Genomic DNA, 12490 nt, shown 5'->3' with positions numbered 1-12490 from the left:
TGATGATGGAAGCTGGGCACATGTCATCTCTACATGGAGAATGCAAAATATAATTTAAAAAAAAAAAAGGAGCTTGGATGATAAACCTGCTGAGAGGAAATGTCTTAACCAGGGCGAAAACCAGCAGCCTTGCAGTCTAGACCAGTGGATTTGAGCACAACCTTCGATGATCACCCAGACGGTCTGGTTTTCAGCCTAGCCACAATAAATATGAACAAGATATATTTTATACTGTGTGCATGCAAGCATATCTCATGCATATTCTTTGGGCCTATCCTGAAAACCTGACCAGCTGGGTGGTTCTCATGGACTGGTTTCAGAACCACTGCTCCAGAAGCAGCATCTCTACTGATCCAGCAAACAGAGACCCTCCGAGTACTAGATGAGCTCTATTATCTTTAGCCAGCAACAGTTACTGCTTGCCATTACAGTAGGTTTATTACATTATGGGGAAAGTAATTTCCCTCTGAATTATAGTTATACTGGGATTCACCCATTCATGTAATATAGGACAAGTCCAGTCCTCAAGAGCCACAAACAGGCCTGGTTTTCAGGATATCCATAATGAACATGCATGAGATATTTGCATACAATGGAGGCAATGCATGCAGATCTTTCTCATGCATATTCATTGTGAATATCCTGAAAACCAGGTCTGCTTGTGGCTCTTGAGGACTGGGGTTGGCCACCCCTGATGTAATCACTGTTCTTAATTTGAGAGGAAGATTTGGGTGGCTTGGGGATGGATGTGTCACAGGGGTGTTACAATTATAACTAGTCACATCTGAGAATACAAGATTGAGTCTAGGAGGTTGGGTGGTGGTGTTGGCGAATGTGGGTGAAGTCACATCTGAGAATACAAGATTGAGTCTAGGAGGTTGGGTGGTGGTGTTGGTGAATGTGGGTGAAGTCACATCTGAGAATACAAGATTGAGTCTAGGAGGTTGGGTGGTGGTGTTGGTGAATGTGGGTGAAGACTGGGATATGGGGAAGGAAGGAATTGAATAGGGATTGTATTTTATATGTTCCTATTGAATAGGTGATGTACATTACGTTGTTTGGGCCGTGCAGTGTATAAATAAATAAATTTCTGAATGCTATGTATGGGTACCATGGGTTAGAACAAACTAATTGCAAGAAGTGCTTGTATTTGTAATAGAGGGATGAAGATCTGGGCTTGCAAAGAAGTAAAAGTTTATTTAGTGGTTATAAGAAGCAGGGGTAGTGAAATGCCTTTTTAGTTGGGGGGAAGCAAACCCTCACCCCCCAGGAAGGAAAGTTGCTTGCCTCCACCTTCCCTCCCCAGCAAATCAGCCGACCGCCAGCCCCTACCTTCTTCCCCAGAAAATCAGCCTGTCTGCCTTTAGGACTCCTCCCAGCAAGTCAATCTGCTTGGAGCCCCCCACCCCAAGCAAGCCAGCCAGCCTGCCTCCAGCCCTCCCCCAACTAAGCCAGCTTGTTTACCTTTAGGCCTCCATCCCCTCCCCCCCAAGCAAGCCAGCCTGCCTGCCTGCCTCCAGCCCTCCCCCAACTAAGCCAGCTTGTTTACCTTTAGGCCTCCATCCCCCATCCAAGCAAGCCAGCCTAATTGCCTGCTTCCAGCACCCCCACTAGCAAGCCATCTTGTCTCCCTCCAGCCCCTCCCTTTCCCAATAACTCTGCCTGCCTCTAAGGACCTCGTCCCCCACCAGACCAGTCTTGTCAAACCTTGTTCTCCACTCTGAAGTCTTCTTCCGGCCATCCCCAGGAAAGCTGCTGGCACTGCTCAGCTCTCTGAGCCATGCAGGTGCCTGTAAGAAGATAATTTTAGGCAGTTTAGCTAAATCCCTGGAAGACTTTGTGATGCGAAGAGAGCTATGGATCAGAACAAGCCCCAATGATTGATGATTGTGGATCAATATATATATAATTTAAGTACAAGGATTGTAAAAGCATGACACTATCATTGTCTTTATTTTCCCTTTCATTCCTGAGACTCCCTGGCACCAATGAGTTGATAATGAGTTAAGATAACCTCATAAGACATCTGGTGTCTCTTAACAACTGTTTTGGTAAGAAATAAGGGTGGGGAAGATAAGAAACTAGTACTGACAGGATCAATGCAAGGGTATTAGGCACCCTAGGTGGACTTTCTGCCTTGCGCCTGCCCCCCCAGTCATGCTTCCCCCCCCTCCCCCCAGTTATGCCCCTCCCCGTCACACCGCCCCCAAGTTGGGTGAGGATGGACGGGTTGGTCACTCATCGCTGACATAAAATATCCTTTCGGCAGCTGCTGAGCTGCCACTACCGCCACCGCGGCAGTAACCTTCTCTACGGGCCGCATCGCACAGCATGTCAGTCAGTCGCCTCAAGCAGCCAAGCCCCTGATTAATTTATTGCACTGGTGTGAGATAATGAGACCATCACTATGCAGCTGGATCTAGCTGCATGTCGCGACTGCTGCCCCTTGGACCCTGGCGCCCTAAGTCCCCGTCTAGTTCACCTAGTGCAGAAATGCCTTCCTAATGAGCTGGTTGTAAATCTTTTGTTAAAGTGCAAACAGAATACCTATTGCTTACAGACCTAAAGTTAAGACAGAAAAATAAGATATATAAGGAACTGCATTTGCTAATTTTCTTTGAATGATCCAAAAAGAGCAAAGAGGAAAACAGCTGGTTCATTTAGGGGTCCCCGGGCTCGCAATCTTTCAGGTTTTCAAGGTCACTGCTTGTAGAAGGAAGATCTATAAGGGAAGTGTCTTTTGTATAATATCTTATCCTTATTTCTGTCCGTGTTAATATAATCCTATTTACCTATATTGGTTTATATAAGGCTTACTTTGATACTGTAATAATTTTTTATATCACTTATCTTTGCTGATTCATTATTCGTATATTAGCAACATTTAGTAAACTAAGTTTTGCTTTTGCAATATTGTCTATGCATGTTTTGAGACATAAAAATCCTCCACATGGCCACCACTTACAGTGCCTGTATTCTCACAAAACCAGCATGAAAATACAGAGAGCTGCATGGTACCAGCAGCTGTTCTGGGGATAGCCAGGGGGGGGAGACTTCATAGTGGCAGAAAAGTTGGTCGGGTCATGGCCCATGTAGCCCACCCCATTCCAATACGTATGAGAAGATACCTTAGGCAGCAAAGCCATCTCTTCAAGAGAAATCTTTTCCTATATGCCTGAAGCACATGTTACAAGTCTTGATTTTTCACCGTTGGTATACCTTGCAGCTGAGTTTCTTTCTGTGCTGCAGTTTGGCTCTCGGGTAAATCCCTTGCACCCGCCGGGAATCAGGAGGAGGACAGTGAGCTTAGAAACCATGGCAGCCCATCACTTCAACCAGCAGCGTGCCATCGTCATGCAGCAAAAGGAGTACTGCAGGTGACTACAGGGGCAAAAGAAGGGTTAGAAATGTTCAAGGGAGTGATAAGGTGGCCACAAGGTGGGCCAGTCAGACCTTGACCTTAGCTGAGTCTGTGTGTCTGGTGCTATGACATGAGCCTTCACAGTCTCTTCCCTTTCCAACCCCAGTTGACTTACTTATGAAGAAGCAGTGTCAAAGTGTCACTCAAGGCTTTCTGTAGTCTCTGCATGCTGGATTTAGGCACAGTCTTGCTGACGAGGACGCAGATTATTGCCTATAACCTGAAGCTACACCCGCTAACATTGGACATGTGTAGTGAAGGTTGAAAACTAAGCAACTGTGCAGTTGTAAATGAAGTCGGAGGCTTTTCCTGCTTCACCCTGGCTTGGAAAGATTTTGGCTGCTCTTAAGTGATGCATCACAGATTTATTTATTTATTTATTTATTTATTTATTCAAAATTTATATGCTCTGTGTCAGAACTTCTAAGTGGTTTCTAAATTCAAATTCACATTCAGATGCTGCCATGGTGCTTCCTCATGTGCAAGGAAGCCTTGTTGTGACTATAACGGCCCACACACAAGTCTTCTGTTTGGGATCCCTTCATTGCATGACATGTGCCCACAGTTTCACCTGCCGCAGTGTAATGACATTTGGAGGCAAGCGGCTCTCCTCCTGCCAGCTTAGCTTGGGGGTTCTGCAGGAGGGAAGGGATGGAGTTCCAAAATTCACATGCTTACTTTGGTGGAGAGATGGGGGGGAAGAGGATTCCCGAGAATGTGATTCATGTTTCAGGGAAAGATGGGGGAAGGTTGTCTGGGCACACTAGGCTGCAAAAGTTAACTACACTCCCTAAGTTGTAAACATTTCAGAGTTACAAGGACCATGTTAAGCATCTTAGGTAACAACGCTGAATAGTTACTACCTAACGAGACTATTTGCAATTTTCTAAGTAGGTTATTTGCAAGTGCACTAGTGTTACTGTGTGGTAATGCTAGTGTGCATGCAATAACAAGCACTGTAAACAGGCGTTGGGTAACGGCCTGTGCCAATGCGTGCTTAAATGCAGGCGTTGACACTATCGCCCTTCAGTACTTAGATCAGTAAGGGTTAATGCAGTGTTACTTCCTAGCATGAAAGAGTGTTGATGTGCAATCAGAATTAGGGTCTTCCTGCTGCACACATAGGAGCACAGAGCATGCTGAGAGTGCTAGGAAGCCCCATTCAGTCTGCGACAGGAACCAACCTAGCACAAAAGGGGGAAAGTGCAGCGAGTATTTTTGGTTTGCCACTATTTTGGCCTCATGGCATTATACCGATAAGGAGACCCTATCAAGATAACAGCGATAAATTCTGTTTAAAACTGTGATGGGGGAGGGATTCATTTTCTCACTGTGAGACTGAGGGAGCGGGAGGTTGACTGGCAAAATTTGGGATGGGGCTGTCAAGAAGGGAGGCACAGTCAGTCCTGGATATTCATTGCTGTGTGTCCATGTGGCAGATACCATCAAGGCTGGCAACGACCATTTTATGGATCTGTGGCTGAAAAAGAAGAATACAGGTAAGAAACGTTATAGAGGGAGAAGCGGGGAGGTCAAGGTTTTCTCAGCAAAGAAATGATACTGTTTTGTTTCAGTTCTCTCCACTGATGGGTGTTGTCTTGCACTTACACCAATACAAATAAGCTGAACAAGAATGAAAGGATATCTGCACTTACTAGAATAGAATTACAGTTCCAGTGGGAGCTGTCAGTGCAAGCTGATTGGTACTTACCAATTTTTGTTATTTGTAGCTAGCATTGAATATGCCATTAACTATCTATAGAGTTCCTGGAAAAATCCCCTTTCTGCTGAGTGATTTCATACGTCGCTGAAAGTGGTTATATTGGATGACATTGCACAATTTTGTATGTCTTCAAGATAATCCATTCATGTTTCCATTTATTTGAGTTTAAACAAAAGTTCAGATAGATAGTTTCAGGAAATTTTTAGCAAGAATTGATGCATAATATGATGCCTATTATAGGGTGTATATAAATTAGTTGTAACTACTATGAGGTCCATATTCAGCCTCTGTGCAGCTCGGCATATTAGCCGGATAAACGTATCTGGCTAACTTATCCTATATATCCAGTGGCACAGCTGTGCCGCTCAATATATCCAGCTATCCTAAAGTTAGCCGCATAAGTTTATCTGGTTAAATATTAAGACAGGTATATAAAACATAAGATTTGCCAAACTGGGTCAGACCAAAGTTCCATCAAGCCCAGTATCCTTTTCCAACAGTGGCCAATCCAGATCACAAGTACCTGGTAGGATCACAAAAGGTCAATAGATTCCATGCTGCTTATCCCTGGGATAAGCATGGATTTGTCTTCCAGGAACTTACCTAAGCCTTTTTTAAAATCAGCTACACTAATAGCTTTCACCAAATCCTCCGGCAACGAATTCCAGAGTTTAATTATGCATAGAGTAAAAAAATATTTTCTCCTATTTCTCTTAAATGTGTCACTTAGTAACTTCATTGAATGTCCCCTAGTGTTTGTACTTTTTGAAAGAGCAAACAACCAATTTGCATTTATCCACTTCACTCCACTCATTATTTTATAGACCTCTATCATATTTCACCTCAGCCATCTCTTCTCCAAGCTGAAGAGACCTAACCTCTTTAGCCTTTCCTCCTATGGGAATCATTCCAACCCCTTTATCATTTTGGTCACCCTTCTCTGTACTTTTTCTAATTCTACTCTATCTTTTTTGATATGCAGTGACCAGAACTGCACACAATACTTGAGATGAGGTTGCACCATGGAGCAATACAGAGGCATTATGATATTCTTTGTTTTATTCTCCTTTCCTTTACTAATAATCCCTTGCATTCTACTTGTTTTCTTGGCTACTGCCACACACTGAGCAGAGGCTTTCAACATATTATCCACAATGATGCCTAGGTCCTTTTCCTGGAAGGTGACTACAATGTGGAACCTTGCATGATATAGCTATAATTTGGGTTGCTCTTCCCTAACATACATCACCTTGCACTTGTCCACATCAAATGTCATCTGCCATTTGGATGCCCAGTCTCCTAGTCTTGCAAGGTCCTCTTGCAATTGTTCCCAATCCTCTTGTGATTTGACAACTTTGAATAATGTTGTATCATCAGCTAATCTGATAACCTCACTCATTCCCTTCTCTAGGTCATTTATCAATATATTAAAAAGCAGCAGTCCTAGTACAGATTCCTGAGGCTCTCCACTATTCACCTTTCCCCATTGAGAAATTGACCATTTAGACCTACTGTCTGTTTTCTATCTTTTAACCTGTTCTCAATCCACAATAGAACATCACCTCCTATCCCATGACTTTTTAATTTCCTCAAGAGTCTCCCATGAGGGACTTTGTCAAATGCTTTCTGAAAATCCAGAGACAGTAACTGGCTTACCTTTATCCATATGTTTATTCATGCCTTCAAAAAATATAACAAATTGGTGAGGCAAGATTTCCCTTGACTAAATCTATGTTGACTTTATTCCATTAAATTACTGTATGTCCATATGTTAGGTAATTTTGTTCTTTAGAATAGTTTCAACCATTTTTCCCAGCACTGACATCAGGCTAACCAGTCTGTAGTTTCCTGGATCACCCAGCTAACTCAACTCATCCATTCCCCTCCCACCACTGACCGCAGCCGAATATTTAAAATATATTATTTAGCTGGATATTGGCCTCTGTACATTTATCTATTGTTGTCTGATGCCCATTATTCTAGTTATGACAAGAACTATTATGTTGTCAGTAGCTAATAATTCTGTTTTGAGTGATGTGGATTGATATCATTCAGCAGCAGGAGTAATGTCTCCCATTTAAAACCATGCAGGGTAGGGCAATCCAACGAAATGTCATGTCAAAGAAAACTTAAGGAGGCAATTTTCATGTGGTGGGCCTGCCAATGAATTTTTCACAGGGAAAGTCCCTAGCGAGTAGGGATGTGCCTTGTTTGAAACAAAATGAAATTTTATTTGGTTTCATTTTCAAACGGCCGCTGCCTCCCCCAGCCTCTTACCTAATCGCCAGGCGCTCCTGCCCCTTAGAAGCACGGATGGGATAAATGGTTGGGGAGGTCTGGAGGCACGGGGGGGTTCGCATTGGCAAAGGGGGAGGGAGTAGGCAGACCCAGCATTTTTTTCTTTAGGTATACCATTTTTTGCATGTTTTATTTTAAATAGATAAAACAAATTAAATGAAAAATAAAACAAAGCAAAAAAAAAAAAAAGGGTTGGTGCACAGTGTAGGCATAGAGTTTCTCCTTGAAAATGTGGGGGCCGGTGGTGAGCAGGGTCTTCCATACCCATGGATTTGGCAGGTACAAAATTGTTGCTGTAAAGTACTCATGGGGACTTCAAAATGATATCCCCATGTGTTCCTCGCCGGCCCCCAGCTGAACGAAAACCACACAGGTACTTTTACCCGCAGAGGGAGAAGGCAGCGCTCAGTCCCTGAAAATCTTTTGAAAGTTGTCCGTTTACTATTTCAATGTGTCCGTGCTCTCGACTTCCTTTTTCCTGGTTCTCTGCCTTTCCCGTTGGTTGTAAAGACAGGAATTGCGTCAGCTACTGAAAAAGCAGATGAGCGAGAAATGGGCCGTGCAGAGACAAATGCTGAAGAGCCAGGCGAAAGATGCCGAGACTGCCAGAGAGGCAGATCGCCTGGCACTCCTGCACGATCTGGAACAGGAACGAACCAAAGCCGCATTCTTACAAAGGTTCCGGGATGAAAACAAGAAGGTGAGGGAGCAGAAATCCAGAATAGGTCCACAAAGCAGCCAGAGGTGCAGTGCAGAGTTAATTTATAATTAACACCAGTGCTGAGCGATGCGGACAGTTACAGCTCATCCCTCCGTCCTGACTTGGCAGGAGCGATTCTATCATTAGGTGGGGTGAGACAGTGGCCTTAGGTGGCAAAATTTGGGGGCAGCAGCAAGTGCCCCCTAAATCACCCTTGTGGCGGTCGCCTAACTTTATGCTCAAGACGCCAGCAGGAGAATGGCCCGCGTAACAGCACGGTTTGCAGGGTTCCCATACCCCTGCTGGCAGGAAGAAGACCTCAGGGCAGCACCCTTTAAGGAATACCAGCAGCAAGGCAGGAAGCAGTTGTATAATGTTGTCTCCAAGGGCTGGAATTTCCCCCCCCTCAGTGGAATATTATTCGTTCCTCTCAGCCGCCTGCCAGCCCACCTCTGCAGCTAGCACACAAGGGGCAGGAGAGCTCCAGCATACAAGTAACCATGTCTGATTAACAAGGGAGGAGTCCAGTGGCAGAGTTGCACGAGGTATAGGGGAATGCGCTGTGTCCCAGAGAGGAAAGGATCAGCCAAGACAGAACTAGCTCCCAGTTGGGACCACCAACAGCATGGACCGCCCCCTTTTTGATTGGGGGAGGGGTGCAGCCAAGCTTTGCCCCCAGCTCCGCCCATTCATAATAGTAAAACCATATTAATAAAAGGAAAAAAATATTTCATAATAGCCAATGACTAGAACATCCACTAATTAAAAACTCACATAACTGTGTTAATGTTTCCCCATAAAACAATAAAATACTTCAAAACAGTAGACACAAATACCATCCAAAAATTAAGATTTAAAAATCTCCTGCTCTCCATTCCTGGAATGGCCAGGAGAATGTTGTGAAATGGGGGAAGAGTGACCACACAAACTTTATCCTTTGTCTCTCTCACACATGTTCGTTCTCTAAAACATTCCCCACATGCTGTCACCCACATACTCACAAACACACAGCCAAAGGCAGGCACTCATGTACTTAGGCAGACATTCACCCACACAGAAGCAGGTGCTCTCTCACTCACACACACACACACACACACTCATACTTACAGGCAGGCAAGAAAGCACTCACACACACACAGAGGCAGGAAGGTACTCTCTCTCTCTCACACACACACACAGGCAGGCAAGAAAGCACTCACACACACAGAGGCAGGAAGGTACTCTCTCTCACACACACACACACACAGGCAGGCAAGAAAGCACTCACACACACAGAGGCAGGAAGGTACTCTCTCTCTCACACACACACAGGCAGGCAAGAAAGCACTCTCACACACACAGAGGCAGGAAGGTACTCTCTCACACACACACACACAGAGGCAGGCAAGAAAGCACTCATATACACAGAGGCAGGAAGGTTCTCTCTCTCTCTCACACTCACACACACAGGCAGGCAAGAAAGCACTCACACACACAGAGGCAGGAAGGTACTCTCTCTCTCACACACACACAGGCAGGCAAGAAAGCACTCTCACACACACAGAGGCAGGAAGGTACTCTCTCACACACACACACACACACACACACAGAGGCAGGCAAGAAAGCACTCATATACACAGAGGCAGGAAGGTTCTCTCTCACACACACACACACACACACACACACAGAGGCAGGCAAGAAAGCACTCTCATATACACGCAGGCAGGAAGATACTCTCTTATACACACATGAATGCATGCAAGAATGCTCAGCTGTGGTGATGGCCTGGACTTCAGTCATCATGGGAGTGACAGGCTAGGCTTCTTTTTCTTCAGCTGCTGGACCCATTACTGGAGGATTGCAGCCTTGCCATGTGAGCTTCCAGTCTAGGCTTCCTTCTCTTCAGCTGTTGGCATCTGATGATGACATCATTGAGGTGCCAGCAGCCAAGGAAGAGAAAGAAGCCAAAGCACTGCCAGGCCAAGATCCTCCAAGAGCAGGAAGGGTAAGTGAGAGGATTGTGGCAGCACTGGGGGTGGACATAATATGCTGTCCCACCTGCCACCAATGAGGCTTCTGATGAAATGTTTGGGGGTGCCATGGCTCCTTTGCCCCTCCCCCCCCCCCGATACCCATGACCCACAGGCAAAAGGGACAGCACAATCTGACATCCCATGGTCCACAAGAGCCAGACCACAGGCAGATGTGGGAAATGGTGCCTCCAGCTCGGCCCTGCTGCTTTCCATTCTCTGCTGCTACAGGTCTGAAGAGAGAGAGATACTGGAGGAGAGTCAAGTATGGGGGTCAAAAGCACTTGGGGGTTAGCCTGGGAAAAGAAGAGAGTGAGGCTGGGGGTGTGGATGAGGAAAGTCCTTCAGGAAGCAGCCACTACCATCAGCCTCTGAGGCCAACGATTTTGTGTAGTAATGTGCGGTGAGACTCAGATACACTCGGGCAATGAGCTGCTTTAATGGAGTTAATATTACATTAGGGCTTTAAATTAGAAGTCAAACAATTTAGCCTTCATCACAAGAGAGCTGTTTACTCTCGAAGGTTTTCTTCTCCCATTCCCTGTGGTGTTTGGCTTTGCTGTCTTACCTGTAATTGGAGCCTCCAGCCATATCTCTTATTTTTCCCCTCTAACTTCTTCATTTTCCTTTCTTCTCAGCACACACTTCCCCTGTGCTTGATTTCATTGTCTAAGCACTGTATAAATTCAGGTCATGATTCTTACATAAAGCGCAAACCAAATGCAATTCGGGGTAATTTTCAAAGGGGCGTGCGCTTCCCGGCACACACACATGGGCGCACTGATTTTAAAACCTGCGCATCACCAGCAGCGCCGCATCCCGGCCTGACCCAGTTCCCTCCCAATCCGCTCCAATTAAGGAGCAGACTGGGAGGGAACTTCCTGACCCCCTACCCTAACCTCACTTCCCCCTCTCCTCCCCAACCCCTAATTCCTACCTTTTTCCTTTTCATTTCCCCAACTTACTTCAGGGCCCGACCTGAAGTAAGTTGCGTGCGCCGGCAGCTGGCTGGTGCGCGAGGCTGCAGGACAATGATCAATGGCGCTGTTCCGGCCCACGCCCTGCCCCTTGGAGGAAGGCTGCTGCTTATGCATGTACCGGCCTTTACACGCGTGGGTGGGCCTTTTTGAAAATAGGCTCGGTGCACGCAAGGCCCAGCCACGCACCTAAAGGCCGGATTTTACACACACAGCCTATTTAAAATCTACCCTTTAAGGTGAAGGACAATGGGCCAAGTGATGGAGTCAGATGAAAAAGTATTTACCTAGGACGAATGTGTTGACTAAAAGTGAGCTCTCACAGTGGACTAACACTACTGTGGGATTTCACATGTGCACTTTTAGCGCTCCCACAGGTGTGGCTTAGGTTGAGGGAGTAAACAGCACACATGCATTTGCATTTTCAAATGTACATCCACCATTTTCTCCTTGATCTACTGCCCACACAAGAGCAGTTGCAACCACCAGGGCACAGAGTCTGTGCAGACCTTGTGGGCAACTGTGAGAATAAAATTACCTGGACAGTTCGCTTTTGAAAATCAGCTACAGGATTTGCATGTGTAAATGTACTCACAGTAGTTGCAGTACCATAGGCCACCTAAATAGGGGGGTGAGTGAGAAGGGAGGAAAGGAAAGGGGGAGGGGATGTGTGAGAAATGGAAGAGTGGACTGAAAGGAAATGAGGGAAAAACCAGAAAGAGCAACACTATGGGGGGGGGGGGGGGGGAGGCTGGAGGTGAGTGTGGGAGAGAGCCTGTGACACACTTCCACCATTCATCCATCTCCCGCTTCCCCAGGAGAAAGGAAGGAAGGGGGCAAGTAGTAAGGCTCACAGACGTGTGGCAGGGTGGCCAGCTTCCAGGAAATATCACTGACGCTCTCTCTGCTACTCCTCTGGAAACCCCCGAGGTCTTCCTCCCTCCTGCCCTAGCACTGAAAGGGCCGGACTCCGAGGGATGCACGCCACCCCCAGCCCTCGCGATGATTTGACCTGGACTGCAGCTTGAGAGCAAAGCACTGTGTCAGCCCTCGCTTCATACTGCCTTGAATCACCCCTAGGTATTAGCATAACGGGCAAAGGCCTCCTGGTGCTCCAAGCAGCAAAGTCTGGTTAGTTACAGCTTGAACCAAGCAGGTAGAGGCGACATCCTAATTTATTACCCATGCCTCACTTGCTTACGGGAGACTACAAAGAGCAGGGCTGGTGCTTTCATTAGGCAAATTAGGTGGGCGCCTAGGGTGCCAAAAGTCTTGGGGCAGCAAACTCCCACCAGCACAAGGCCCAGAGGGGAAAGCCAATATTGCCAAAAATAAAAGGGAGCATGATTGGTGCTGGAGCTG

The 12490-nt window shown here is 46.1% G+C and overlaps 1 protein-coding gene across 3 annotated transcripts in view; it reads left to right on the top strand.

Annotated features, from left to right (window-relative positions):
- LOC115091183 overlaps positions 1-12490 on the top strand; it is a 38472-nt gene that overhangs the window by 25415 nt on the left and 567 nt on the right. For all 3 annotated transcript variants that reach the window (XM_029601184.1, XM_029601182.1, XM_029601183.1), the window contains exons 4-6: positions 3250-3377; positions 4861-4920; positions 7953-8142. In XM_029601184.1, the coding sequence (XP_029457044.1) occupies positions 3250-3377; positions 4861-4920; positions 7953-8142 (378 nt within the window). The remainder of the gene's footprint in view (positions 1-3249; positions 3378-4860; positions 4921-7952; positions 8143-12490) is intronic.

The sequence above is a fragment of the Rhinatrema bivittatum genome, chromosome 4 (assembly GCF_901001135.1).
Source record: "Rhinatrema bivittatum chromosome 4, aRhiBiv1.1, whole genome shotgun sequence".
Classification (NCBI taxonomy): Eukaryota; Metazoa; Chordata; class Amphibia; order Gymnophiona; family Rhinatrematidae; genus Rhinatrema; species Rhinatrema bivittatum.
The sequence above is the reverse complement of the archived record's forward strand: the minus strand, read 5'-3'. Positions and strand labels throughout refer to the sequence as shown.